The sequence below is a fragment of the Talaromyces proteolyticus genome, assembly GCF_021365285.1.
Source record: "Talaromyces proteolyticus strain PMI_201 chromosome Unknown BGW36scaffold_10, whole genome shotgun sequence".
Classification (NCBI taxonomy): domain Eukaryota; kingdom Fungi; phylum Ascomycota; class Eurotiomycetes; order Eurotiales; family Trichocomaceae; genus Talaromyces; species Talaromyces proteolyticus.
Genome location: NW_025764286.1, coordinates 1,533,075 through 1,560,975, shown reverse-complemented (window position 1 = coordinate 1,560,975; position 27,901 = coordinate 1,533,075). Strand labels below are relative to the sequence as shown.

General features: G+C 46.5%; 14 protein-coding genes across 14 annotated transcripts; 8 read left to right on the top strand and 6 right to left on the bottom strand.

Moving 5' to 3' along the window:
* Window positions 1–1,284: 1,284 nt before the first annotated feature.
* On the top strand, window positions 1,285–2,522 carry BGW36DRAFT_399849 (uncharacterized protein; the record flags this gene model as incomplete). Its single annotated transcript, XM_046218569.1, has 2 exons — window positions 1,285–1,309; window positions 1,372–2,522. The coding sequence occupies 2 exons, from the start codon at window positions 1,285–1,287 to the stop codon at window positions 2,520–2,522; spliced, it is 1,176 nt and encodes a 391-aa protein (XP_046068998.1).
* A 1,374-nt stretch (window positions 2,523–3,896) lies between these two features.
* BGW36DRAFT_399848 (putative cyclin dependent kinase inhibitor Pho81) lies at window positions 3,897–7,614 on the top strand (the record flags this gene model as incomplete). Its single annotated transcript, XM_046218568.1, has 9 exons — window positions 3,897–3,967; window positions 4,009–4,093; window positions 4,163–4,276; window positions 4,328–4,378; window positions 4,436–4,576; window positions 4,633–4,680; window positions 4,820–7,058; window positions 7,129–7,298; window positions 7,414–7,614. 9 exons carry the CDS (start codon window positions 3,897–3,899, stop codon window positions 7,612–7,614), a joined length of 3,120 nt encoding a protein of 1,039 aa, XP_046068997.1.
* Window positions 7,615–7,771: 157 nt separating this feature from the next.
* BGW36DRAFT_385922 (putative peptide alpha-N-acetyltransferase Nat2) lies at window positions 7,772–8,999 on the bottom strand. Its single transcript, XM_046216969.1, has 2 exons — window positions 8,249–8,999; window positions 7,772–8,180 (listed from the first exon to the last, which is right to left on the bottom strand). The coding sequence occupies exons 1-2, from the start codon at window positions 8,808–8,810 to the stop codon at window positions 8,029–8,031; spliced, it is 714 nt and encodes a 237-aa protein (XP_046068996.1). The 5' UTR covers window positions 8,811–8,999; the 3' UTR covers window positions 7,772–8,028.
* Window positions 9,000–9,066: 67 nt separating this feature from the next.
* Window positions 9,067–10,232, top strand: BGW36DRAFT_325836 (mitochondrial 54S ribosomal protein YmL9). The gene is made up of 2 exons (XM_046212724.1): window positions 9,067–10,017; window positions 10,077–10,232. The coding sequence occupies exons 1-2, from the start codon at window positions 9,222–9,224 to the stop codon at window positions 10,190–10,192; spliced, it is 912 nt and encodes a 303-aa protein (XP_046068995.1). The 5' UTR covers window positions 9,067–9,221; the 3' UTR covers window positions 10,193–10,232.
* A 166-nt stretch (window positions 10,233–10,398) lies between these two features.
* BGW36DRAFT_302982 (cytochrome oxidase complex assembly protein 1-domain-containing protein) lies at window positions 10,399–11,058 on the bottom strand (the record flags this gene model as incomplete). The annotated part of the gene is made up of 2 exons (XM_046211838.1): window positions 10,399–10,488; window positions 10,576–11,058. The coding sequence occupies 2 exons, from the start codon at window positions 11,056–11,058 to the stop codon at window positions 10,399–10,401; spliced, it is 573 nt and encodes a 190-aa protein (XP_046068994.1).
* Window positions 11,059–11,258: 200 nt separating this feature from the next.
* Window positions 11,259–12,149, top strand: BGW36DRAFT_437013 (uncharacterized protein; the record flags this gene model as incomplete). Its single annotated transcript, XM_046221458.1, has 4 exons — window positions 11,259–11,340; window positions 11,409–11,470; window positions 11,524–11,878; window positions 11,944–12,149. 4 exons carry the CDS (start codon window positions 11,259–11,261, stop codon window positions 12,036–12,038), a joined length of 594 nt encoding a protein of 197 aa, XP_046068993.1. The 3' UTR covers window positions 12,039–12,149.
* Window positions 12,150–13,187: 1,038 nt separating this feature from the next.
* Window positions 13,188–15,499, bottom strand: BGW36DRAFT_301721 (putative JmjC domain protein; the record flags this gene model as incomplete). Its single annotated transcript, XM_046211716.1, has 2 exons — window positions 13,188–15,169; window positions 15,232–15,499. Coding segments are annotated over 2 exons (2,250 nt in total), but the record flags the coding sequence as incomplete, so codon positions are not given.
* Window positions 15,500–16,184: 685 nt separating this feature from the next.
* BGW36DRAFT_437007 (putative para-hydroxybenzoate-polyprenyltransferase Coq2) lies at window positions 16,185–18,698 on the top strand (the record flags this gene model as incomplete). The annotated part of the gene is made up of 3 exons (XM_046221457.1): window positions 16,185–17,311; window positions 17,824–18,161; window positions 18,239–18,698. 3 exons carry the CDS (start codon window positions 16,185–16,187, stop codon window positions 18,391–18,393), a joined length of 1,620 nt encoding a protein of 539 aa, XP_046068991.1. The 3' UTR covers window positions 18,394–18,698.
* Window positions 18,699–18,722: 24 nt separating this feature from the next.
* On the bottom strand, window positions 18,723–19,664 carry BGW36DRAFT_302142 (uncharacterized protein; the record flags this gene model as incomplete). Its single annotated transcript, XM_046211755.1, has 2 exons — window positions 18,723–19,482; window positions 19,540–19,664. 2 exons carry the CDS (start codon window positions 19,662–19,664, stop codon window positions 18,723–18,725), a joined length of 885 nt encoding a protein of 294 aa, XP_046068990.1.
* A 537-nt stretch (window positions 19,665–20,201) lies between these two features.
* On the top strand, window positions 20,202–21,713 carry BGW36DRAFT_430858 (phosphoethanolamine; the record flags this gene model as incomplete). Its single annotated transcript, XM_046220897.1, has 4 exons — window positions 20,202–20,325; window positions 20,383–20,500; window positions 20,553–21,327; window positions 21,381–21,713. 4 exons carry the CDS (start codon window positions 20,202–20,204, stop codon window positions 21,711–21,713), a joined length of 1,350 nt encoding a protein of 449 aa, XP_046068989.1.
* A 171-nt stretch (window positions 21,714–21,884) lies between these two features.
* BGW36DRAFT_410260 (putative mitochondrial protein sorting) lies at window positions 21,885–23,088 on the bottom strand. The gene is made up of 2 exons (XM_046219133.1): window positions 22,678–23,088; window positions 21,885–22,608 (listed from the first exon to the last, which is right to left on the bottom strand). Exons 1-2 carry the CDS (start codon window positions 22,828–22,830, stop codon window positions 22,186–22,188), a joined length of 576 nt encoding a protein of 191 aa, XP_046068988.1. The 5' UTR covers window positions 22,831–23,088; the 3' UTR covers window positions 21,885–22,185.
* A 700-nt stretch (window positions 23,089–23,788) lies between these two features.
* Window positions 23,789–24,949, top strand: BGW36DRAFT_385908 (thioredoxin-like protein). The gene is made up of 2 exons (XM_046216968.1): window positions 23,789–24,262; window positions 24,367–24,949. Exons 1-2 carry the CDS (start codon window positions 23,968–23,970, stop codon window positions 24,711–24,713), a joined length of 642 nt encoding a protein of 213 aa, XP_046068987.1. The 5' UTR covers window positions 23,789–23,967; the 3' UTR covers window positions 24,714–24,949.
* Window positions 24,950–25,063: 114 nt separating this feature from the next.
* BGW36DRAFT_385904 (putative NADH-ubiquinone oxidoreductase 21 kDa subunit) lies at window positions 25,064–26,171 on the top strand. Its single transcript, XM_046216967.1, has 3 exons — window positions 25,064–25,224; window positions 25,280–25,773; window positions 25,828–26,171. The coding sequence occupies exons 1-3, from the start codon at window positions 25,165–25,167 to the stop codon at window positions 25,850–25,852; spliced, it is 579 nt and encodes a 192-aa protein (XP_046068986.1). The 5' UTR covers window positions 25,064–25,164; the 3' UTR covers window positions 25,853–26,171.
* Window positions 26,172–26,334: 163 nt separating this feature from the next.
* Window positions 26,335–26,916, bottom strand: BGW36DRAFT_399836 (uncharacterized protein; the record flags this gene model as incomplete). The annotated part of the gene is made up of 3 exons (XM_046218567.1): window positions 26,335–26,469; window positions 26,532–26,836; window positions 26,901–26,916. The coding sequence occupies 3 exons, from the start codon at window positions 26,914–26,916 to the stop codon at window positions 26,335–26,337; spliced, it is 456 nt and encodes a 151-aa protein (XP_046068985.1).
* Between the last annotated feature and the right edge of the window lie 985 nt (window positions 26,917–27,901).

Here is a 27,901-nt window from a genome sequence, read left to right as displayed (position 1 = left end):
TCTTGGCAGAGGCGACTACTAAGCTATATGTAATAACTAGACGGCGATTCGTAGAAGGTCAGTTGGGTTTGTCTTCAAAACTGTCGAATACCTGTCTCCAAATTTCCAGACTTCCACAACCCTCCTGGGAGTATTCTTAGTGCGTATTATGGTACGTATTATTATTTTGGGGTGTGTTGGAAGTTGGCTATCTTTCGACGTCAGGTAACGCGCTAGTGTCAGTGGTATCTGTGACTGCTGACTCCAAGGAGTCATACGCAACAATACGTACTCATCTAGCGCAGATATATGGTACCGGTACCTGTCTTCTCGCTGCTGATACTTGCGCAATAATACAGTGCATCTTCTCATGTCTTATGAGCGTTATGAAGCGATGCCAGTGAGCCTAGGCCTAAGTAGAAGGAACGCGAGCTAGTAATTACCGTCATATTTATTACTATTATTATGATTCAATAAATAGTCGTAATGGCCTTACAGCAGGCGTGACGACCATCCGCTTACGGCCTGGCGGGGGCTCCGCCACAGGAGCAATTCCAGCTTGTGGTTGGCCCGTATATGACGGCGGCTCGCCGTGCTGGCTGTAGTGCGTAAAACTCGTTCAGCTCCAGCGCTGAATCCACCAATGGCGGCACTGCCTGCTCCGCCCCTCCCCACAGCCATCTGCAGTGGTAACGTCCTAACGATCCATGGAAGTGAGACCAGGCCCGTATAAGCCACAGTGCCCGGTTCCTCCCCAAAAGTCAATCACATTGCCTGCCTGCGCTCTCTCGTAATAATTGACCAGCAACTTCAGTCAATATCCTCCCCATCAATCAGTGTCCATCCTGGGAGTTGCTCAGGCATCCATCGATTGTCTTCGCTCAGCTCTGTGGGCCTCTTCCCTTTGTATCTTCCCAGGGTCAGGGTGCTCCCCTATCCGCCGCTCGGCAAATCGACCTCACCCGACCGACTTGATGAGAAACAGGGCCTCGACAAGTCATCTGTGACATCAAAATCGTGGTTGACGTTTTTGGGCTTTCCCTTGGTCGCGCGTGACGCCAATGCTCAGACTGTGAAGTACCTAAGCGACAGATTTGGCCAAGATTAGCCGGTTGCGTCCTCACCACGGCCATCGACACCCGGCAATGAGCCACACTGTCTTACATTCGCTTGTTAGTCAGTCGCAGAGGTATTGAACCGGCGTACACACAGCAGGATTTGCGAGATCGCTTAGTGCGTCGTGATACTCGGTCAACGCTTCTTCGCATTGTTTAGAAGTCAAATTCAAGATATATAGACGCCAAAATGGCTTCTGATACTTCTTCTACTGGTAAGGATGTGACCCGCGTAAAATGCAACCTCAGATTGGTACTAATTCACTGTCTTGTTTAGCTGTCATATCTCCCAATCCCACGGCGCCATCTAGCACAACCTCGTCGACGTCTTCGCTTCCTCCGCCAACATCGACATCGACATCGACATCGACATCGACAACGTCAACAAGCACAAGCACAAGCACAAGTTCAACATCCACCACTTCTTCGACCACATCCACCACGACCTCTTCAACCAGCACAAGCTCTACGTCGACAACCTCAACGGCCCCGGAAACTACATCGACGTCGACAACCTCTACATCTTCTATTCCTCCAACAACCGTCGTCGTGACATCCACCTCTACCTCGGCACCAGATACCTCTTCGACTTCATCTACAGGGACGATTACTTCAACCACCTCTTCCATCCCTGCTGCCACGACCTCTGCTGCCTCCTCAGGTTCCCATGGACTATCGGCGCAAGGTACCATTGCCGTGGCAGTGGTGGTCCCTGTCGTCTCTGTGGGCTTGATTATTTGCGTATTAATATGGTGGTGGAGAAGGCACAAGGCAAACAAACTGGCAGAAGAGGAGCGCCGCAAAGAAGTGGAAGAATATGGCTTCAACCCGAACAATGATCCTACCTTGCCTGGCGTAGGGGGAGCCGCAGCGGCGAAGTCCAACACATACAGTGACCGATACGATAATGGGGATGGTAGTTCAGGGTATCGGGGCTGGGGGACAACTTCACACCCTCGTAACCCGTCTACCAATCTGTCTAGTGGTGCTGGCGTTAGCATCCCGATGTCCGATACTGGAAGTGCCGCGGGATATGGCCGCCATACCGCGTCGCCGAACGACGCGATGCAATACTCTGACGGTACGGCGAGACCAGACTCGGGCGAGCTTGCTGCAGCGGGGGCGGCGGGTGCCAATAATGCTGACATTCGCCGTGGAACGTCCAATGCGTCCTCGGCTTACTCTGCCGGAGTTCACTCTGAGGGGTCGGAAGATGCTCATATGGCGGCCGCGGGACAGAATCATTACTACGATGAGAGCAACCCTTATTACCATGACGTGCACACCTCGCAGCCGCCATATGGCGATATGTCGTATGGCACAGCAGCTCCAGTCATCCGTGATGTGCAAGCACGGCGCAACACGCGGATCGAGAATGCGGCGGTCTACCCACAACAAGGCAACGCTGGAATCGCACAGAATTTCTAATTCCTCTCCCACTGCATCGCCTTTGATTCATTTCTTCACCACTTTCCCTCACCTTCGCTTCGAGTAATGAAATTTTCCTCACCATGTCACGCTATTTTGCGTTATAATTGTGGACATATCTCTTGTTACGGGTCCGTTCTGGACCGAGAGCATTTTCTTCGCTTTGTGATTATTGCTTGCTTCGCACAGACATGATTGGGTCGTCGCACCTTGCAAAAGCGCCTGCTGTTCGTGTGCATATTTTATAGTTAAAGTTATCGGAGAAGCCTCTCATTTTCTTGTTGTCATAGTGTCGTATTCTAATTTCTTTCTTCACATGCCTGTGCCATCATCCGCGTGTCTACCTCTCTGAATCTGCTCTGGGCCGGGACATTGTGTGTTTTGGTAGATAGCGACTTTAATGGACATATCCAGCATCTTCTATAATAGAGTATGTATATGTATTGTATTGTATATCGGGTATTGATGCATCATCATCCATTGCTATATAGTTATAGAATATAGTAATAATCGATGCTTGGCACTCGCCGGGAACGTGCTGCAGGCTGCCGCGGTGATTGGCTCTAACGCGGGTCTAAGCCAAAGCCATCGCCATCCCATGCACCACCGTGAAGAAGCTCCAGCTGTGCTGCGTGCCCTGAAGCCAGACAGCCAGCCAGGCACTGCTGCTGCTGCTGTCCTGCTTTCGCTCTTGCTACTCTCGCTCCTGCCACCCACGCCTGCCCTCCCCTCCGCCTGCCTGCCTGCTGCCCCGCACATTCCTCGAGCCTCCCGCCAGCCCAGCGCCCGCAGGCCCCTCGTTGCTTCACGGCCGCATTCCTCCTCATCCTCGCCCGCCCTGCTTGACGGCCATCTGATTGACTGTTCGTGATACGGACGCCCTCTTTTTCGCCGCTCCCTGTCCGCTTCCAGTACGTTATCTTAGCTCTCCCAACTCTCCCTCCCTCCCCTGTCGACTTGGACCTTCTGACGAGTCTCGATCCGTCCAGCACTCCAACCAGTTACCCTACCTGCCTCGGCCCGATCTTTCGTTCTACACTCGCTGTGTTTATATTCCGTTTGAGAGAAATTGCAACCTGCATTGTACGCTTTAGGCTTGGACAATCAACATTCGGGCGATGCCTTTCTAAAGCTTTTTCCCCCAGGTCTTCCTCGTTTAGGTAGTTCCTCGTGCCAGTGACCTTCCCAACGGTATGTTTGCTATTGCCTTCTGAGCTTGAGCTTGAGCTTGAGCTTTTCTTTTGTCATATGCCTGTCAATGTGCCGCTGACCCGATTTCCGTCTCTTCAGTGAGCTGCTCCAAGCCCAAGCCATTGAAGGCTTGCCGCCAAAGATCCAGCCTGCGTAAATAGCCTCTTCAAGCTTCCAAAATGTATGTCTATCCTCGTCGCCCTAGAAAAAGCCATTCGAGAGTATTGGCTCCATTCCCTTCGACCCGCTGCAGCGTCTTAGTTCTCACCCATGGCATTTACTAACTGGTGCACAGGAAGTTTGGAAAGCAGATTCAACGCCGCCAGCTTGATCTCCCCGAATATGCTGCGGTTTTCGTCAATTACAAAGCCCTAAAAAAGGTATTTCTCCTACCGCGAGATAGCCGCTAGGTCGATGAAATGGTGACCCTGATATCTGTGGTCTTCTAGCTTATCAAACAACTGAGTGCTACCCCGACAATTCCAGCACGAGGCGGCCCGCAAGAGAATATTGATACCCAATCAGGCCTCCGAGCAAACAAAGAAGTGTTTTTCTTTCGATTAGTATGTGTTCTTGAGGATTACTCGGCACCACTACTAATCCTGGATACATAGGAGCGTGAAATTGAGAAAGTCAATGTATTCTATCTGCAAAAAGAAGAGGAGGTGGGACTACTATTCTTCATTATTCCGCATCCATACAGGCCCGCTGATCTACCACAGTTTTCCCTTAGACTGAAGACATTGTTGGACAAGAAACATGTCATCAAATCCCGCACTACTACCAATTCGAAAGCCCCCGGATATTTTGTCTCTTTATTTGAAGGATTTCAACAGTTTGATGGGGACCTCAATAAGCTGCAGGTAATATTTTGGACTTTCAGGATACGAGTTCTCCGACGCTAACCTCCATGACCTAGCAATTTGTGGCGGTAAATGAAACCGCGGTATCTAAAATTCTCAAGAAGGTTCGTTTCGAGTTGGGAATTTCCGTGTCCCAGTTGCGGTGTAGCTGACTAGTATATCTATAGTGGGATAAAGCTTCAAAGGTTCGAAATTTAGAGCTTACCGGACCCATTACGTGCTGCTAATGTATTCGACTCCTAGTCTCGGATGAAAGAGCTTTACCTCCAACGAGCCGTGGAAGTTCAGCCATGCTTCAACAGAGAAGTCCTTCGTGACTTATCAGACCAGGCGTCTACAGCCAGATTCGAATTAGAAGCTTGGGCAGAAGGCGAGAACATCCAATTCGACGTCCGTCCTACCGAACGTGCAGAAACAGGGTATATCGGTAATGAAGAATCGGATCTTCAAGTCCTTCACGCTGCGATCGGTGGCAATTTGGCTTCTTTAAAAGAGTGGATTGTCAAAGCTCGCGAAGCTCCAGATGGTGGTGATCGCGTTACTCGTGTGTTCTTAGCTGCTATCAGCGATTTCTCGAACGAGATACTAGAGGTTTTACTTGAGAGTGGCATGGTTGATATACAGGCTGAAGACGACATTAATGGACGAAATGTTCTACATGAAGCAGCAATTTCCGGTCAAGCTCTCGCCTTCAAGGCTGGTTTGTCTGGCGGCGTTGACACCGCGAGGTCAGATGTATACGGCAGACTACCTCTTCACTACGCCTGTATGCACGGTCGAGTAGAGATGGTGGATGCTCTTCTTGCTACAGGAAGCGATACAATCAATATCTCCGACCATGATAATTTTACGCCACTCATTCACAGTATTGTTCGGGATCAGTTAGCCTGCGCAGAACGACTTCTACATAACAACGCGAGAATTGACCCTAGCTCTGAATCCGACCATATTCCTCTGAACCTAGCATGCCAACACGGTTCAATTCCAATTGCCAGTTTGCTGCTCGAGAAGGGCGCTTCCTTGCTTCCTGATGCGGAGGGTTTATATCCCCAACATCTCGTTGCGCGGTCGGGCAGAGAGCCTGATCTTTTATTACTTCTCAAAAAACATGGGGCGGACCTCAACCAACGCGATAAGTTGTACCAATGGACTCCTGTCTTTCACGCAGCGAGCGAAGGATGCGTGAATTGTCTCCAAACTCTCCTAGATTTGGGCGTCGATATTACCGTTCTAGATGAGAAGGGCCTCATAGCGATGTATTATGCGGCATGGGAAGGACACCTCGAATGTATGGCACTACTATGGTCAAAAAGGGACTCATCACTGCCACACCGTCCTCTTGGTTTTGCTCAAACAGGATCGCAGCTCGGCGGGGTATCATTCGAGCTTAAAGGCATTCAAGATGATAATGCTATGTCGACTAGTAGCGACATCGTGGATGGTATTCCTGATCTGGAGCTTCCCCCTCCTATTATTCCATTACGACGATACGGTCACAACTTTTTGGATAAAAAGGCCTTTGTTCAAATTTACTTTGAACAAGGTGATCCCGGCTCCATAGTTTTCGACCAGGCCGGACGCTACCCTGCTGCTCGACTAACCATATCCTCAAAGTTATCCGATGTGGTACCGCGTACTTTAATGCTTCCATTGCAGGAAGATTCACGCAATGTTACTTTTCAAATTGACAACCTAGATGCATTTACTATCGACTTCGAGATCTTTCCCACTTTCGGCTCCAAAGTGATCGCAAAGACAGTCGCTTTACCATCTGTTTTCGCTGCGGAAAATTCAAGTGCGGGCACATGCAAATTGCCATTATTTGACCCACGGTTGCGCTCAGTTGGTCATCTGCGTTTTAAGTATCAAGTAATCAAAGCATACTACGGTGACCCGCTGGAAATTACTCACTTTGCTACGTATTGGAAAGCCACCAACGCAATCGATGCAGATCATAACGCATTGATTACAGGCTCCAGCTTGTCTGGTGACTATATGCAGCTGTTCGTACAGCTTACAAGAGACAAATATCCCGTTTTATATCCCCTTTACTCTATCAACCATCATGGCATTGAAATTCCGGTCTGCTCCCTGTCTTACGAGCAATTTACTAAAATCGCTCATTCACGAGGCATTAATACCGCCTCTATCCTTGAATCGCTACATTCCAAAACGCCCGACGACATGGTAACAATCCACCAAGAACTTGCGACCTCTTTCCTATCACTGAAGGATGTGTTGTTGCATCTCCCTACTCAAATACACGTTAACCTATCCATCCTTTACCCATCGGAGAAAGAGGAGCAGTCGCTTAACATGGGATCTTTGGTAGACATCAACACCTTTGCTGATTCAATTCTCACTGTTGTGTTCGAACATGCCAGAGCCTCCCGTGAAAGGAATCCAGACTTTATGCGATCTGTCGTCTTCTCGTCCTATAATTCCAACATTTGCATTGCGCTAAATTGGAAACAGCCAAATTGTAAGTATAACCACTTTCAACACCAATTTTGTCAGCGATATAACGAAAAGCTAACTTTACCCTCACACAGTCCCTGTATTACTTTGCAACGATTTGGGCCAGATGAAGGATTTTGTTCGGGAGAATAACACCGGTGCTGTTGTTCAATCGAGTGGTCATACCTCGATATCCATAAAGGAGGCTGCGCGAATAGCTCAAAGCAATAACTTAATGGGTTTGATATGCCGGTCTAGTTTATTGGTAAGTGGCCCAGCTACGCTTGTCCTTTCTTCATTCTCTTTTTGGTTCATGGGTTCATGCGTTTGTAATGGGCTGAATTATTGGAACACTTGCTAATCTCTCACACTTCATTCAGAACATCATGCCTGCGCTTATCGAGACTATCAAGGAGCAGGGATTGGTGCTTGTAGCTGACGCATCGGACATGAGCGATCAAACGGCTCGCGCGAATGCCACAGGGGTTCCATCAGAACGAACATTTCAAATGCCGGATGGCGTGAACGGCTTGATGAAAGCAACTGGAGTGCTTCGGTTCCATGAGACCATTGATCTGTGATTTTACCTTTGCTTCGGTTAACTATGGCGTTAGAGCTTCCTTAGAGTTGCCTCTTAAGATTTGGCGTCACATGAATGTGTTGCAGTCGCTAGCTTGCGAGGTTTATAGATACCAATTTCCAGGTCTTTTAAGAGTGTAGCCGCTCCATAATGGAACGTGTAGACTGCAAACGATTCCTATTTATACTTCATTCTATTGTAATCTCTATAATACATTACGTCAATATAGCAGAACATTAAGGTTTCAGATCTTTCTAAATCTCTGGTGGAAGTCCCAAGAGCAGAGGAGAGTGTAAGCCAAACATATAATACATCCAATCCACGACTTTATGTGAGAGGAGGTGAGAGTTGCGCAGGGGCGGCCACTATGTCGTGTGGACGTTAAGAGGAATGGCCGATTGATTGCGTCGCCCTATTACTTTGCTTTGGGCGTCTTCTTGCCGATATTCCAACCCCATCGCCTAAGAGTCTTAACAACTTTCGGTGTCACAGCAGCAGTGAGAGGTACTCGGAGAAAGATGAAGCTCTTGTGGATCGCGTACGCCAGGGCAAGTTGAGTCCATATGCCTAAGTCGCGAGGATTAGCACAAGTAATATGGCACAAAATTTGACAAAGAATAGTTAGATAAACATACTTGCACCTTCTTCGGCATTTCTCCTACGAGCCTCAATAACGCCGTGGTCATCTATTTCCTCGTTGAGATCATCCCTAGTCCCCACAGCTGTGTCATCCGAGTCCTTTTTCAATGGCCAAAGGTTCCCAAATGCACCCTTCACTCTTTCCATCACTACATGTTCAAAATGACCGATCCGTTCAACGCCGAGAAGTCTCACTGTCGCAAAGCAAAATGGGAAATCGAGCACAGAAAGGGCCAAGTAAACACCAACGGCAGACCATCCATATTCGCGAGACAAGTTCTTTAGACGCTGCGACAACGACTGTGGTGGTGTTTGAGCTTGAGCAGATGAGAATCTCTGCTGGAAGAAATGACGTCGGAAGAAGGGATTGTTGATTCTTTTCGTCGCGAGATGGCCTCGGGGACTTTGTTGAGAGATAGATCTCGTATGCGGAACTGTCTGGAAGGATATCGTTCGACGCTTGAGAAATGGCTTCCCGGTGAATATTCTCTTTTGGAATACAGATTCTGCCTGTCGGCGCATCAGCTGCGACATGGTAACAGCTAATGACGGCGGCATTCTCAGATGTGATTCGGCCCTGTTGAGATAGGGATATGCGTGTCTTGCAATAACGAAATTAAGCCGGCAATAAGAGATGGCAAATATATGTTGCTAAACTGTTCGATTTCACTCCGCCGGCCTGGTGTTGTCTTCTCACCATGCGCTATGATGTCCCATGGTTTTTTTTCTCGGTATTATTGATAAACGGCTGTAGTTATTATATAAAAACGTCCCAATGGCGGCTGAAACGGACCAGACCGCCCGAACGCGCTAGGCCGAATCCGCGAGGAATTGGCTTGGCAATTTACTGCTGGCGGACAATAATAATTAATATGTTTCGCCTGGGCCTTCCTGTTGTCGAATCAACTCGAATTGCACAACTCATCAATTCCTTCATTCTCTTCCCGCCTGTTCCTGCGTGGGCCAAAGATGCCTCCAAAGCTGCCGCGAGAGGCTCTGTGCCTCAGCCAGCGTGGATGGGTTGCCCAGTTTTTTGTCAATATCACCAGCAAGCGACAATTTGGCATCAGATCTCTCAATCCGCCCAAGGCGAATCCCTACAATGCTAGACCCGGTCTACCCCTCCTAAAATCTACGCCAGCTGCTGCTTTGGAACGCAAAATGAGAGCCGATACGCTTCCACACCGGACAGGAGCGCTGGCAGTCAAGAAAGGCATGACGGCCATCTACGATCCCGAAACAGGAGAACGCATCCCATGTACCGTCCTCCAGCTAGACCGAGTACAAGTCATCGCACACAAGACCATTGAAAAACACGGATATTTCGCAGTCCAAGTTGGATCTGGCTGGAAATCTCATCAACGAATGAACAAAGCGCTCGTTGGCCATTTTTCGGCAAACGGTGTGTCCCCGAAGAGATATGTCCATGAGTTTCGTGTGAAGGACAGCGCAGGGCTTTTAGAAATCGGGCGAGAGATTAATGCAGACTGGTTTCAAGAAGGTCAATTCGTTGACGCGCGCTCAAATACTAAGGGAAAGGGCTTTGCTGGTGTGATGAAGAGACATGGGTTTCACGGACAAGATCGTAGTCATGGTGTTAGTTTGACTCACCGTTCTATGGGTTCTGCAGGCCCTAGCCAAGGAGGTGGTTCTAGGGTCTATCCTGGAAAGAAAATGGCTGGAAACATGGGAAACAAGCAGAACACGCTGCAAAATCTGAAAGTCCTGAAGGTCGATAATGAAAACGGGCTTGTAGTTGTTAATGGTATGTGTGCTTTTACGATTATTATACTGTCAAATTTGACCATGCTAACAACTCCATAGGTTCTGTCAGCGGACCTAAGGGCTGTATCGTCAAAATTCAAGATGCGCTCAAGAAACCATGGCCAACAGTTGAGCTGCCATCCCCCCTAGACGCAGCATCTCAACCGTCTCAATAGTTAAAATTTCATGTATTTATACGAATGTACTATAATAAATAACATGCTCTTTCTTGTCAATGAGTGGAGGTTTATAGATATAAGACTATACCCTAAAACGCCAGTTCCCACTAGATTTCTTCTGATTACCAAAACGCCACAAGTGATGCAATATTATCAGCGTCGCCTTCTATACTACACAGAGTTCAACTCGACGGACAAGCGTTTCACGCAGTTTGAAAGGGGTCTTCTTCAGGCGCAAGAAGCTGTACAACCTTTCCATCTTCAGTCTCCAAGCTCCATTCCTCAGTATGGAACTATAGCAAATCCATTAGCATGAGCTTCCAATAATTGCTTGCATGAATTGGCCGCGGGAAAAATAAAAGAAAAATGGACAGGCTTACATAGCTCAAACGATCAGGGCGCACACTTTTGAACCTCATTTTGCCTTTGCTTTTGGTCCCTTTGACCCAGTATGATATATTAATGCGACCATGGAGCTGATCCATTTCCCCGCTTATCCACGGTATTTGTTGAGCAAAATAAATTTCATCTCCAAGAATCTCTCGCGCCTGTGGGGATGTCCGTAGTGCGTATAGTGTGCTGCTCACAACACTCGAGGAAGATTTCTGATAGTTGAATATTCCCATCATCGCCGCGCCCACAAGGACTGCAAAGATGGGCAATGTGGGAATCCATTTAAACCCAGACTCGATTTTCGGAAGGTCTCTATCAGCCCGGCGATCTAGGAGAGGTCCTGAATTGGCTGAAGGCGCAGGGATGAGTGAACGACGCTGGAATCTGGGGAACGGGCTAGCTTTTCTTGATGTTCCCGCACGGACATAGCTCCGGAGGGGCCATGATAAGAGTTGTCTTTGGACGTTCATTTATTGATTGGTATTGGGTCGTGCAGGAAAGAATGGCTTTGGGACAATGGTGAATTGGCGAAAGATCGGTGGTGACTTTGCGTAGGTCCGACGAGTGAAGTTTTGGGAAGGCCGGCAAGCAAGCGGGTAATTAATTAGCGTGCATGGTGTCGTAACTTAATACCGACCTGCTTCCTCCCATGAAAATGATAAATATCGACATGGCTGCGACGCTTAGACGAACCTTTCGATATTCTGACGATGGCCAAGATAATGATGATAGGGAGGAGTTGGATGAGGAAGGTTCGAACATACAAAACCTAATGAAACTCTCCAACGTTAGAATCTAATATCTGATTTCAACTATTCAGAGCAAGATAATCTCATTCGAGAGCTGAACCTGAAGAATAATGCACAGAATGCTTTCTACTATGTATGAGATTGCATCAGAAGTTTCAAAGGCTCTATTCTAATTGTCTGCAATAGAAAATATTTACTATCATGCCACTGATTGCGACTGTTGCCTATCTTCCTTCAATTTTGTCGTCCTCCGTAACAGTTGCGATTCGATTATCATACATAATGTGTATAGCATCCCTTTGTGTGACAGCGCATATAATGAGAAGTGGCTCCTTGAGCTCAAAAGATGACAGCGATGGAGTACCTGGTTTATTGGCTATCCAAAAGCCAAAGCATCCAACCTTGACAAAAGATGTTGAGGGCTATCTCCTTCCTATAAACTCGGTTATATGCGTGATACTGTTTTTACAGTCATGGTATTCGCTGAGTAACCAAGTTTATGGTGATCATCAGGACACCGTCCTTTGCGCTCTTCCCGGAGGTAAGTTTACCAACAAATTACTTAATGTCAGTCAATTGGATGACCCATTGCCATATCTTTTACAGTCATTCTCGGTGTCATACGTGTGGCGAGTCGAATACTACTTCAAGTTGACATCGAAGAACTCGAGAACCTTCGATACGAGTATAAGGGTGCCTAGGCGAACTATTTTCAGAGAGGACATTATTGATATGACGATTGCTAGGTCATAATACACAAATTCAGTGTTTAAGTTGAGCTTCGCTACGCGTACAAGCTGTAGATCTAAACGAAACTACATCCCAAACCAAACCAAAAAAAAGTCTTGAGTCAACCCATGCTAGATCGCCTGCAGGCTTTGAATTTATTTTTAGGGAACATTCGAAAGTCAATCAGCCTGTCCTATGTATACTGATATTCTGGATGGACAAGCTAAGGATGAAAAATGGGCGAACAAAAAAGCTCGTAAACGGTCACACTGGCAAGGGTATAAACTTACAATTATAAAAAAAAAAAAAATTGAGCATTGCTCCGGAACTTGGATGTCAGTTGCTTCGTCAAGTTTTCTCCAAAGTGTCAACTTGAGAGTGTACGTCTTGAATAGAAGTCATCCTATTGTTGCTCTACGCTTACCCTAAATCGAAATCATGAACTGAGGCACTGCTTCATTTCTGCACTGCCATAGAAGTTGTTAGAAACAAAAAGTGCGATAGATTCATATGCCATCAGAGAGATCCGAGTCTTCATGATAGTTCACACGGACGTTCCGTTTTGGCTTTTCAGCGGTCCTCGACATGCTTGACTTTGAATCTCTCTTCATTTTGAAGTCAACGTCCTTTTCGCCACGACGCCTCCTAGTCTTAGCGTTATCTCCGTGCGAAGCTGAGTAACTATGAAAGGAAAGGTCCGATTCAATTATGGTAGTACCGTTTGACATCCCTAGGGTTCGCACTGGGCCTCCTGCTGTTCCATTATGTGATAACCCTAGACTTTCCATTCGTCGTCGGCCAACGCGGAGTCGAACAATAAGTCCATTTTGGGGGATAGAATGAGGGTTTGACCGGCCATTTAGATTTATCACACCATTTGTAATGTTCTGATTATTCACGGAAGGCTGTGGCATAAATGGTTCCGGTGTGCCATAAGACTGGAAATTCGTGAACGGTAGCTCAAACCTGATTGCCGCAGCATCTTGATAAGCCTGTTCTTGAGTCCTTGGTAATCCGTTTTCAGCATTTGAATGAAGCTGCTGAAATTTTGCAGCAACCTCGGGCAAATAATTAGAAGCAATATCGGCCTGAATGGCATCGATTGACTGACTAGCCATAGCAGCTAGAGCTGGATCGATAGGAATACCGTCATACATAGTAACCTGCGGATCATGAATCTGAGCATTATGATCATAAAGACCGTCTTCTTCTTCACCCGCCACAGTATCACGCATTTTGGCCATTTCTGCTTCTGCCTGATGTCTTTGTAGGCGGCGATTAGAGTCCGATCCACCATCTCCAACTTTCTTCAACCATCCAATGTTGGAATGGCTATAGTTGACCAAAGCTTCAACACTTCGAGAGTCTGCTACTTTCTTCGTGTCATGGCCAAGTAATAAACCTTTCGGCTCGTAAGGTGTTGTAGTCGTTTTACGACGACAAGCGCCACAACTGCAAATTTTTTGGCACTTTGGACATTCCCATTTATAATCCTCCATGACTGACTGGGGGGTAATTTCAAATGCCCTAAAAAGGCTACCATAACAGTAATTAAGATCGCATTTTGAACAAGACGCCAGCTTCCAACTCGGCTCAAAGCCTTTGCATATATGACATCTGGCCTGGTTCTTAGAGACTTTGTCAGGTCGTTGGATTTTTCTTCGTTTTTGTGACCTTTCCCCCTCGTCTCCATCATTTACGTCCTCGTCTTGCTCCTTGTGATGAGGCTGGGGTTTTGTTATGTCAACCCATGGCCGTCGCCTCAGTTCCAACTGGCAAATCTCAGCTAACGTCCTGCGGCCCAACCTTCGCCGCTCTGTGTCAAAACTCGAGGGTTGATCTTGCTCAGGGCTAGACTTCTTCTGACCAGAAAAGGCATGAATTTGCTCATTCCAGGATTCGTGCTTTCCCGATAGATCAGACCATTTAAACTGTTCAACCCATTTCAGGTTAGATATACATGCGCAGCTTCGGCCCATTGCGTAGCAGTCCATGCAGATATCGTAATAATCCTCCTCGTCATTCACAAATTTCCCAACACAATGTGGACATGTCAAAAAACGATTGAAAATATTGCATCGACAATAAGAACAGGTCACGTTGCTATCGAATGGTAAATACTCCACCTTTTTCTCAGCTGGAAGTTCATTGGAAAAGCTCTCGGAGCATAACACCTGAGTAAAAAGATTGAAGAGCTTCCGAAAGTCCTTCTGCAGCTGACGAATCTTAGGGCCACGGAGGTTGGATTCGTCGGCAGCAGAGAGTAGTTTAGAATATCTATCGAGGGAAAAATATATGATTGATTTATTCTTGTATTGCTCATCTCGACAGACAACTCTGGCGCGAGGAAGGGCTTCATTTAGAGCCATCTCTAGTGTTTCGACCGTCGTTCGATTCCAAGCCACCTTCATCGTTCTTGTACCTCTATTCCAAACCTGATGAGGAGCCAGGGGTGGGATGAGAATAAAATCGCCTACCTTTTGCTCCACGACGTATGTCTTAAATGGAGCCACTTTCCAGGCGCTGATCTGAGCAAAATGATCCTCCAGATCAATATCATGGCCTAGAACAGACGACCAGTATTCCGAAACCAACCGGTGATCACTAGTTTCAGTCATGAACCAAATAGAAGATCCAGGTTTTGTGCGCTTGCCATACTCAAATGCACCTGTTGACGCCTCAACCATTATATTATGACCAAGACTTGCGCACATCTCTTGGTGACAAGGAGTGTAAGTACCCTCATGTCCTATGTAGCACATAAGGTTCTCTGCCCTCATTTCAGCTGGAAGGCTACTCATCAAATCGCCGGCTCTTGCAATGCCTAGGCCACGACCAATTCCAGGACCATGGATATTTGATTCAGATACCCCCGTATCACCCGTGGATTCATTCAAGTAGGATAAAAATGGTGGTATGGTTTCCTTTAGTTTCTCGAACCAGACTGTTGGGCAGTCGATATCTTTTAAGTATATTCTTTGGCGCTCTGGATCCGCAAAATTGGTCAAATTCCATTGTTCCGTCAACATATGCATGTTATTGAGATAGTGACCGATGGTCAAGGGAAGGTTGGATTTCGTGGTGAGGTTTCTGGCATTTTCCGCTGTAGACACAGGGCTTGTTAGCTCCAGTCTCCACTCAATGAATTTTCATATGAAGCCATACTTTTCGTCGCGTAATTGTCTCTTAGCCATCTCTCGGCAAATATCCATTTCTCCAAGTTGGCGTCGTATCCCTCCACGACCAAGGGCTGGCCGCCGATCACGACATGGAGACGGACAAGTTTTTCAAAATTATCAAGGCCTTGTTCGTAAATAGCGTTTCTATGTATTCTAACAACGAATTCAAAATTGGGTGTTGACTCCACCAAAGCTGCCACATCTAGATTTGGCGGAATGGCCTCAAAGGCCGCCCGAGGTCGTTGGGCTGGCATGGGGTTACAGTTGTTGCTCGAAGCTCGTGAGGTCGAGTCAGGAGTCAGATTGCGGCATAGTGAAGGAGACTAAGAAAAAATTCAAAGATGTATTGAGAACAGGGCCAAAGCATACACGGATGTGAGCTGTTTGCTTTGTTATGGGACATGCGCGCCAGGACTGGAGCAAGAAATGCGAAGGGAAAGCAAGCGATGCGCAGTCTAGAAGATGGGTAGACTTTGTCGCGTAAATTTCAAACCCGATGTTAATAAGAAAATAGCTCTTCCAGATGATTGCGCAGGGTGGAAAAGGCGAGCTGGCTTTGAAGCTCCAAAGTCCCGTGAGATTGTTATGACAATGTCCGTCCACTCTCCGGAGAGCAGGCGCAGTGGGACCCTCTTGTGGTGCTATCCAATTATATCGTGGCACTCCCTGCCCAGTCATGATTGGACGCGCCGTTACAATAGTGACATGATTCTTTTCATGTCAGGGAACCTTCCTCTCGAATATCCTCACGTCTAACACTTAGTCTGTATCCTTTTGGCCCTGCAGCCTCACGCGGATACTTTGTAGCAGACGCCGGAAGATTTAGAATTGACTCAAAGTGCTCCAATGTTAATACTACCTGGGAGGGTCAAATCAAAATTATGCTCAGCATCCATGAGGAATGAGGCGCAACAACAGGTGATGCGAGGATCTCACGGAATGAGATTGAGGACCAGCTTCACGGCAGCTGTGACGAGCCGTTGCTTTACGTCACAACAATATTCAAGAGCAGGTCCTTCCGCCTTACAATTTGGCAAACAATACAAGATTGCAACTCGCCAGACATGGAGCATCAGAAGTTTCCAGTCTCAATTAGCAGCTACACAACAAGCGCCAACAGTCAGTCCAGCAACGTATTCACCGCCGCAAAAAGGCCTGCTCTCCCGCCTTCCAAAATCTTGGGTACCTTATGCTGAATTGATACGTTTGGATAAACCTACAGGAACATACTATCTATTTTTTCCATGTCTATTTTCATCTTTGATGGCAGCACCGATTGCCACTCCAATGGCCTCTCCTTATGAATTATTGGCGACAACAGGACTCTTCTTTTCCGGTGCACTGATCATGCGTGGTGCAGGCTGCGCGATCAATGATCTATGGGATAGGAACCTAGACCCTCACGTTGAACGAACTAGGTTTCGCCCGATTGCGCGAAAAGCGTTGACACCTCAGAAGGCTGTCATATTTACTGGATTTCAGCTCCTCGGCGGCTTGGGAATACTTCTTCAGTTTCCCATGGAATGCTTGTGGTACGGAATCCCAAGTTTACTGTTCGTTTCATCATATCCTTTGGCCAAAAGAGTCACCCATTATCCGCAATTCGTTCTCGGTTTAACATTTTCATGGGGTGCTATCATGGGGTTTCCGGCTCTTGGTGTAGATTTACTAAGTCAACCTGTTGCTCTCGCCACTGCTGCGGCTCTTTATTCCAGCTGTGTGGCCTGGACCGTTTTGTATGACATGATATATGCGCATATGGACATCAAAGACGATGTGGCCGCTGGAATCAAGTCTATCGCTTTGCGCCATGAACATAATACCAAAGCCGTACTGTCAGGCTTGGCTGTCACTCAAGTCAGTCTTCTTGCTCTTGCGGGCTTGACGGCAGGGGCTGGGCCAATCTTCTTCATTGGCAGTTGTGGGAGTGCCATTCTCACCCTTGGTACGATGATCTGGAGAGTACGTTTGAAAGACGTTCGCAATTGCTGGTGGTGGTTCAAACATGGCTGTTGGATAACTGGAGGAGGCATTTCATTGGGTATGGCTGGTGACTATCTTGATCGGTACTGGAGCATTAGCAAGGAAGGGAGAGATGAACATGCTTCAATGTAAACATATTGGCGGTGCTTTGTAAAATATCCACATTAATCTCGAATTCCAGGGCATCTTTGATCCATTCTAAGAGTAAATCGAGTCCAAATATACCCCGTCGCGTGAGACTGTGGTTGTCAATTGACAATCTTTCATCTAGAAGCAAAACTAGTCCTACTGATAGATTACTGTATAATTTAATTATATGATATATAGTATAATATATTGTAGATTATATTGCATATCCTATATTTTATTATTGTATATACTCTACGCGTCGGCCCTGCACCTACGACAGCCCCACTCTGCACTGAATGATGATTACTGTATTAATAATAATTAATTACATGATCCGCTAGAACTGCGTAATTATTAATTTCAGACCAGAACCTCTGTATTCTCCAACTGCTACCATCAGCTACCAGTTTCTGTTCTAGAGCTGCACACCTCCTGTCGGCAATGTTCTCAAGATTTACTTTAGCAGTGACTACCATCCACCCTTCTTTTCTTTCGTCTGCTCACTCGTGATACAGTCCTCCCGCGGCATTGCGCGATCAGTGTCCAAGGGAAGGGTAGTGCCAGGACCTTGGTCATTTTTATCTAGCCCATCTGCCCTGCAAGCCCGTCTACTGTCATCAGAAACAAAGGCTGCAATCGATAAAGCCGTTGCATCGGCACCTGTTGTCCTTTTTATGAAAGGAACACCAGAAACGCCGCAGTGTGGATTTTCTCGAGCAAGCATACAGATTCTTGGTCTCCAAGGAGTCGACCCACAAAAGTTCACTGCCTTTAACGTCCTCGAAGACCCGGAACTCCGACAAGGTGCGTGCGACTACGATGACATCTTAGATCTTTTTTATTCTTTTTGAAGTTTCGTCTACTGAATTGTCGTGACATAGGAATCAAAGAGTATTCGGATTGGCCGACTATACCTCAGCTTTATGTTGAACGAGAATTCGTGGGTGGCTGTGACATTCTAATGTCTATGCACCAGAACGGTGAACTCGCCAAACTGCTCGAAGAAAAGCATGTTCTTGTTCCCACTGACGAGTAACATGATCCCTTCGCAAAATCACTTGCATGTTGCGCGGTCGTTGCTATAAATATCAATTGTCATTGAAGTTACGATATGTATTTGTATGATCCAACTATTGTCCATATAATAATCGAGAGCCTATTCATTTTCCACGAAACACTTTCGATTAATAACAGAAGCGCGACGATATATGAAAGCAAGGTCGAAGGGGGTACCGATATTCAATGTTCTCTTGACCATCATGAGGTGCGAGTCTACAATATGAGTAAAGTTATTTTATGGGTATGTTTGGCAACATAGTCACGACAGCGATCATTATAAGTGGCTGAACAGCTCGTTACTTGGTGTTATCCTAAAAGACCGCCTAGCACAACCCGACTAACACCTCCAAGCTCGCTCTTCGCGCCACTTCTGCTTGCATCTTCGAATTCCCTCACAACGCCTGCAACCATAACCTTCCGAAGTTTGGCATCGGTCTTGGTGAAAAGCTCCCCTAGGCCAGAAGTACAAATAGCAGGGCTGGAAATAAGGCTTATAAGCCTTGTGTAGCAATCAATAAGTACGTCGCATAATGTTGCAAATGTTTCAAAAAAATCAGGGTCGAAGGGGAGGGAAGGCGTTAGTAGATATGAATACTCTTCGCCAGGAAGCAAATCTGAGGAATCTGTATTTGGAATTGATGTTATCGCTGATGCAGCGGTAGCTGAAGACGCAAGGTTTCCTGTCATCGCCTTGACATCGGAAGAATCGCTGAAATGCATAGGTAGACCTATCTCAGTGGCGGAGCTTGTTCTTCTGCCTTTTGTCCCTGTATGTGCTGCTCTCTTAAACATTTGAGGTAGCCTTGCTCTCACAAGATTTGACGAAGAATTTCCGTCTGGTGAATGGACTTGCTGGAAAGCCTCGAATTCAATCAGGAGAGCATGAAGAGCCCGAAGGTATTCCACCGGTGTTGAGTTCACGTCTAAAATTGGAGGGAGTGAAAGTCCAAGGAGTAGATAATTTATAGCGCGGCGAGATAGTCTCTTGGGATCGAAGTAAGGCATCTTCAAGAGGTCACTTTTCGAAAAACGTATCGTATTAAACCAATAGACTCGGCCTTCATGTCTGTAGTTGGCAGGGAATTAGCAAGAACAACCTGCAGTAACGATTTGATGGACCGACGCTTTACGCAGGTAATCAAGGGTTGATATTCGTTTTGAGCATAGCTCATGTATGTGCTGGAAAATTGTGGCAGCGCTTTGAGGTCCTCCTATACCTCCCACCTGTGTTTGGGGGAGGATCGGCATAGCACCCATGTTGCTTGAATTTTGTAGGATTTCGACAAAGCGTTTCACGAAAATAGGAACAATATAAATTGAAAAAAATTAAAAGTTCGTTAGCGATGTCTCCGCAAGTAGGGTCCAATGCGCGCTGAACCGTTACGATTGTTTCATGAGGTCTGATTCGGAGAAGTAGGGTCCTCCCAGAGCGGCGAATACATGGGTTAGTTTGATTATGGATTAATTAGCGCGGGGAACATGGTTGATTTAACTTCATTACTTCATGTATTCTCAACGTAATAAAGACATCCATTTAATTTCATATTGAATCAACTAATTACAAGTCTCAATTCCTCAGACTGTTCAATATTGAATAAATTTGTCCATTCTGTTTCACCCAAAAACAATTCAACAAACTCACAAACAAAACCACTCCGTATATGTTCTGAGATATTGGAAGCCTTTTCTGCATCTTTACACGTAAATTTGGAGAAAGGAACATATCTACTCGTCAAGGCTGAGCTCGATTGGAAGGCAACATTATAGCTATCTACTATCTATCCAATGTCTACTTCTAACGAAGAAGAGATTCCTGCACCTGGCCAGTGGCCGGTCGACCCGCAGACCGAAGTCCCTATTTCAAAAGACCGGATTTGGGTTGATGGATGTTTCGATTTCAGTCATCATGGTACGAATCATATCGTCAATACCCTCAACGTATATTAATATCATAGACTATACATAGGCCATGCTGGTGCCATGCTACAGGCAAGGAAACTAGGAAAGGAATTGTTGGTTGGCATTCATTCCGATGAGGCAATCCTTGAAAACAAAGGCCCAACTGTCATGACTCTCACCGAACGGTTAGTCCACACGTCAAACCTTGCTTAAAATATCATCCCTAAAGCTTCCCAGTGTTGCCGCTGTTGAGGCGTGTAGATGGGTTACAAAGTCTGTTCCCCATGCTCCCTATGTAACCTTCTTGCCTTGGGTATCACATTACGGTTGCCAATATGTTGTCCACGGCGATGACATCACCTCGGACAGCAATGGTGAGGACTGCTATCGCTTCGTCAAGGCAGCTGGTCGATTCTTGGTTGTCAAGCGAACTCCAGGGATTTCTACCACTGATCTAGTTGGTCGAATGCTTCTGTGTACCAAAAACCATTTCGTCAAATCTGTCAAAGAAACCATAGAGGGAAATGAAGGATCTGGTAGCCCCCAAGACAGAAAGGATTCTGGGGCGGATTTACTGCAGAGATTAAGAGATTACGCTACAGACCAGACGGGTTTGAAACCGGGGCCAGAAGTTTGGATTTGGAATGGCACTGAGAGAGCAAAAATTGGCCAAGGCATCGAAGAGGCCGGGATTTTCGAAAATTTAATCCGTGGTGTGCCACCAAATCCCGGGCAACGTATTATTTACGTAGATGGTGGCTTCGATCTCTTCTCGTCGGGCCATATCGAGTTTCTTCGGCGAGTGTGGTCCATCGAAGAAGCTGAGGCTCAAAAACGTGGATGGTTTGAACCCGCTGAGAAGGAAAAAAGAATCTCTCTTAAGGGTGAAGACTACGGTCCCGCCTACATTGTTGCTGGTATCCACGATGACGCAGTTATCAATCAATGGAAGGGTCTCAATTATCCGATCATGAACATTTTTGAGCGAGGTCTATGCGTTCTTCAATGCAAGGTATGTTGATTTCCCAACATGTGGTTTATTCCTAGACTGATTATACGCGATAGTATATTCATACTATCGTTTTCTCAACGCCATTCGCGCCAACGAAACCATTTTTACAAGCAATGCCATGGGGCATTCCAGATGCGGTTTACCATGGACCGACTACGTTTATCCCTCTAACCTATGATCCTTATATTGCTCCAAGAGAGATGGGAATCTTCAGAGAAATCGAAGCCCACCCATTTCAAAATGTGAATGCTGGGGAAATCGTCGAAAGAATACTAAAGAGTCGTAACGCTTACGAGGCGAGGCAACGTGCAAAACTACAGAAAGGCGTCATTGAACAGCATACAAAGCAGAAGGAGGCGTCAGGGTCACGGGTTGCTTTGACTTAATGGCTGATGAATAAAATATTGCATGGCCAATGTCACGTCAAGTTATTCATCATCGTCGAACACCTTCGACTGAATTGTAGGTGCAGGGAGCCTACAAGGAAACTCAAATAGAAAAGCGTAGATTACTAGCTTCATATAACCGAAGTTATGTATATGAAATACAACAAAATGACTTGTATATCAATGTCTAAAATTGATAGTTCGCTCGCCTCTCTAAGAATATCTACATTATAAACGTCATCAAAAAGTAAAAACAAGTGCAGGTCATCAGATCGTTGATTAGACGACAGAGTATCCAGGAAAGATACAAGCGTCTCAAGGACATCGTGGGGATTTGAAATAAGAGCTTTTTCTATGCGCCGAAAATGTGTGATATCACCCAAGAAAAATAACGCCATGTCGATAAGCCGATGCAGTGTCAAAGTTTATGCAGTCGCTGAGCCGTAACCAAGTTCAAATATAAGACAAATGATCAAGTTGATTTGAGATGCTCCTTCTCCAGTTCTTTTTGTTCTCCAAAGACGCGCCGACTCATCTCAAGGACAGCTTCGAAGCCTTCACGGCCTCGTTTTGCATTTTGACTGAATCGCTCGATGCTGGCTTCTTCGACTTTGTTTTTGATCTTCTGCCAACCACTGCACAGTGCAGTGATCATAGCCTCCTGCTGGAAATCTGTTTTTGTGCCTGGCATTGACCGTGAACGTTGGTATACAACCGTCTCTTTAACATTGAGGACGTTGGACCATGTGAGATTTGTGGAACACATAGTCACCTTCTTTTCCACGGGGTCGACATATGAGACTTCGTATACGTAAGAAAGCGGGCTGCCTCCAAAGAGTGACAACACCCAACGGGGAACAGTCTGCTGGCAGGTTATTAAACGCTCCGTGCGTAACTAGACACCAACACTGTTAGTGATGCTTGGATCGGTTTACTAGTCTTGAACGCATCTGCAAGTACTCACAAGACCTGTGGATGGCTCCACCGTTCTGGAAAGCGTATCAACAGCCTTCACATGCGTGGACTTGTCATTCCAAGGGCAATATTTGCGCCAGTTTGCGGTGGAAACCTCTTCCCACGAATAATCGAAGGTGCAGTCGGACGAAAAGACCTTCATCTTTACTTTCTTTATTCTTTCTATTGACCAAGGCGCAGGAAAGATGGCGAGGTTTGAGGCCGTTGCCACAAACAACTCGGTCGATCGAGACGATCAGGGCGGAAAGCCCTCGCAATGAATATAAGGGGGCAAGAACGAATAGAACAGCCGGCTTATCGGGGATCTAACGTCTGGCGTCTCTGGTTGACAAGGACAAATAAATGATCGATGTCGTCTATCATGTAACTCATATAACTGCGAAAACAACGGGGAGTCTTGTGAAAAGTGAGCGTGAACGATGATGAAAAAAAATGGGTCGATAATCCTGTCCTCGGCGGGCCCGCTCTCTCGCCGCATCTGATTGGTTCTGAGTTTTCACTGACCCGAATCGTCCCGCTTCTCTTCTCTTCCAACTTAACTCTTGCATTAACTAACTTACTTAGTTATTAGTTATATAAATGTTATTTGTGACAATGCTAACCTACTAGGTCTGGCTGTGTGCAATACTATTACTGCTGGTGCATGGAAATAGCTTATAGGGAGAACATGCGCGGCGTTGGTATAGCTATGAATGATTGCCGTCTGTGGCGAGGGTTCATTACCCCTGGGGAGCCCTCATGAGAGAAACGAGACAGCCATAAATTAGATCATTGATCGAATACAGTATTGAATATTGGCTGATTCTCCAATAGCATAACGCTGCGGAGTGCAGACCAGTCCATTGTGCATAGAACCTTTCCTCTGATCTGTCAGACTGTCTACGAGAATAATGTGTAACACGTTATTATTAATACTGTGTGATACACAAGCACATCCTGTTGACTACATATAACGTCAGTTACTGATTAACTCTTTATCAAAACACTACATACAGTATGTAGCAATTAGTAACGCGTCCTCGTTCTTGACGGCCTAATTAGACAGGTCGTACTTGTGTGACTTTTTGGCATGGAGAATCTGAATTAGTCTCGGAGGCGCAATTAGCCCTGTCTAGACGCGCAAGGAAGACCGCGCGACGCGTTCATCTTTTCGTCTTTCCATATACCGCCTCGCCTTGCTACTACACTTCTCATTTAGAACGAGGTCGACTAGCTGAATCCTGATTCTACCATCTGTCTATTTCCTTGCATAGTATTTGTTTTGCCATACATCATCACAATGGTTGAGCTGAGAAAACGTAAAACGCCGCCCTCTGCAGCCGCACCGGCACAAGAGAAGAAACCAAAATCGACCAAGCCAAAAGGAAAAGCTGAATCGACACAAGAGAAGAAGAAAACCAGCAGTGCATCTTCAAAGACCCCGGTGCCGAAGACTGGAGAGACGATCTCATTAAAGGGGTTCGGTGGAGAGATACAAACAAATGATGGCACATCCACAACCTTGGAGGCTTTGGTCGCTTCAAGCAAATCTGGGATTGTCATTTTCACTTATCCTAAAGCTTCAACTCCAGGATGTAAGTTATCATAGGCTCTTATATTCGGACCTTGGTTCGATTGGACAACCATCATAGTTCTTATGATAAATATTCCAACACGAAACGTGCTCACTATCTATTAGGCACCAAGCAAGCTTGTATGTTCCGCGATAAGCATGAACATCTGACTTCGACTGGTCTATCTATCTATGGTCTCTCCGCCGACTCCCCCAAGGCAAATACAACGTTCAAGACCAAGCAAAACTTGCCATACCCGCTACTCTGCGACCCAAATGCCACTTTGATTGGGAGTCTGGGATTGAAAAAATCCCCTAAGGGCACAGTCAGGGGCGTGTTTGCAGTGGATAAAAATGGGAAAGTTCTGCTCTTGGAACATGGCAGTCCAGTTGGTACAGTCGACGCGGTGGAGAAGATTGTGGGAGAAGCAGCCAAAGATGAAGACAAGGCCGAGGAGGCGGAATCGAAATGACCGAAGGCAATACCTAAGTAACTGATGTTACATTAACTCATGAACTCCTACACTATAATTTGGTTCTTTGAACCTTCTATTTCATGTCGTTGTGCAAGGTCTAGCGAGTCAAAATATAGCGAATATCAAAGAACTCAGATGCAACGGGAACATTTCTAGTTCTTAGCGTATTAAACATCCTTACTGCATAGTAGACCTATATTCACTAGAAAAAGCGATGACCTGTTTATCGTCAGTCATTGCTGGCAGTTCATAATTCGTATTAATACAGCTATTTCAATTGGATGTCGGGACGGAAAAATGTTGCGCCACTTGCCGAACGTCCATCATGGCCGACACATCGTTACGATCAACCACCGGACAACCTGTATGTACAGCACGCCCATTTCGGTAAGATATTACCACATATTGCTATATATTGACAGGCCACTCTAATTGATTCGGCCAGACTATGTCTCGAGAAGCGGTAAAGGCGGCAACATCCGCCGCGAATGCCATCTCAGTCCACAAGGTAGGGTATTCTTTTTCTTCATCAAGTTTGTTTGGTGAATACTGAGAGCCAGTAGAAATATACAGTTCAGTCAACAGGAATCTGGGAACGCCTCCGACGAGTTCTAGCTATCGATGCCAACCGGTCTACCGGTGTTCCTCTCAACCCTCAATTTCGCAACCCTACTCCGGGCGCCCTTCCCCCATTATCTTATGATGACCCTGTCACCGTTCCAGCCGCTGACATCGCTGATAACCCGTACTGGAAACGCGACGCCAGAAGAAACTATCCAAAACTGAGCGTTGTCAACCAAGGTGACGCGGTAGGATTGTTGACAGTAGGCAGCAAACAAGCGCCGAAAGAAGACATTCTTCAAATCGGAGAAGCGGGAGAGAAGCAACTGGTTAGCATCAAGCAAGAGGGAGAAGATCGAGGCCTTGCAGCCATCTTTGAAAAGGACAAGAGTAACGTGCAAGGTGTTCTGGGGTCTGATGGTCTTCCGCCACTTCCTACCAAACTCAACACATCGTCAGAGTATCAATTGGGCTCTGGTCAAGGCTACCCAGAAAAGTTAGTCATTTAAATGCCTTGTAGAACACATTGCCATTACTGACATCTTGATAGGTACCCTTGCCGTACTTTCGTTTAGTACTGACCAATGTCAAACCACCAACGTCTTTCTCATTTAAAACGCTTGTTTCTTGATCGCTATCTTGTTAATTCATGTACATTCTGTCGCGTATTGATACTGCGGTAGGAGTTACTTTTTAGACTGCAATCCACAAGCTCTGTATAAATCAATGCCCATTTTCTCTACCACTCCACGCATTGTTCGGAATGTTCATACCAAAAATTCTCGATCTCTCATTGCACGGATTTTGCTTCTATTAGAAATACGTTCATTATTAAGATGAGATTGCTAGAAATTAGTAGCTTGCTTTTGCAAGTAATTATTATTCAGTGGGGCGATACGATAAATCGGGTGCATGACTATGCATTGAATGAATATTTAACATTACTTTACATTCTGCTGTGATCTTGATGTCACTATTTCCTTGCCAGAATCGAAGAAACTATCGCCGACCTAGGTCACATCGGCCCGTCAACATTCAGAAAGGTTTCTTGAAATCCTTAGTCAAATGGATTCGTGCGTGTTCCCCACCAGGTAAGGAACAAGCTAAGACCAACAGTCTCGAATGCTCTACTAAGAGCACCCACAGCAACTGTATCGAGTGGTCGTTTCTCGGTGAAGATTTGGGCAACAAACTGGACAAATCAGAATGGTCACAATCTTTAGAAAAGAGGTTGAGGGTAAGGAGTAGACTTACACCAGGAGCCGCACTGGCGAAGAAGACGAGAGTTCCTAGGTAGGCTGCTCCTTTGTAGGTCAAGGTCCCGGTGGCATTGATAAGCGCAGCCACGCCATAAGTTTGGACGGCACTTCCGAATAGAGAGCTTCCCCAGGCGGCAACGGCGCTGCTTGTCTCCTTGGACTTGACGAATTCTTCCTTCGTATTGGCGGCCTGGGCACGATGGTAAGCGTCGCCAAACACGGGCGCCAGGATGCCCAACGAGGCGGTATGGGTGAAGATGGTACCCAAGGCGATGGCCGAGGGCTTCACGGGAGGGAGATCTGCAAGTCCTATTGATCAGCATATCCGGGGAGCGCGTGAGACAATTCCACAAGACAGACGTACAGTGTAGAGTAGTCATGTTGCTAGATCACAGTTGACTTTTTGGAAGCGACTGTGTTGAAGCGATGTCAATAAATAACGGAGGCGACAGACGGTACTGTTTAAGGTGATAATCAGAACCAGTGTTCAATTCTCTAGGCTCTGCATATGCGAAGCAAGGATATTGGCGCAGAAGCACGCAGCCAGGTCTTATATTCGCCGTATGGCGTATGCTAGCCGCAAATAGGCGGATGACGTCGCCATGACCGAAACGGGTGTCGTGGGGTTTGGGTCGAAGTTTCGCCAGTTTTTGCTGCCAAGGCGGCGTCTGAGTCTGAGTCTGGAGTGTGTGGTCACAGGAGAACTCGACTGCAATGTGGATTGGCGAGCGTCTTCAAAGCATGATGAGCCAGTAGGAACCAGGAAGAGCCGGTCAGTGACGTCACGCATTTCGATGAAAACAGAGGACCGATCATCGCATCATCGCAGCTCGCCGGCAGTATTAATACCAACAGTTATACAAATGTGAATTTCGTAGCCGAGAGAGCATTGCTACGATTGGTCGAAGAGCATGAAGTGCAGACGACGCCGTTATTCAGGGCGAACCCCATGGCGCTGAAAGCAAGCCTCTGAAGAGCTGAAAGAAGCATTCAAATCAGTGGAGGAGAAATTAAACCACGGCACACAGTGTAACCAGCGTACACACCACTATATCTTCCATCATACAATAAACTGTGAGTGTCAAGTGTAGACTCGTATCTGTAAGCTGTGAGATAGTTGCTGGAAGTAACGATGTAGCAAGGTGTAATTACATAATGAGGGAGTGGGTCACGGCACGACCACTCGTTTTCCCCTCTCCCCGGTTCAGTGAAGACTCGGAGGGACACCGTCAATCATCTTCCTTCTTGGCCTAAGCGATCTCGGATCTACACCCGTTGATGCACGGAGAACCAACTGATCTGTGCCGTCATCATTCGCTGACCTGACATCTAGATGACCTCGATTCGACAACCACACGCCTTAGC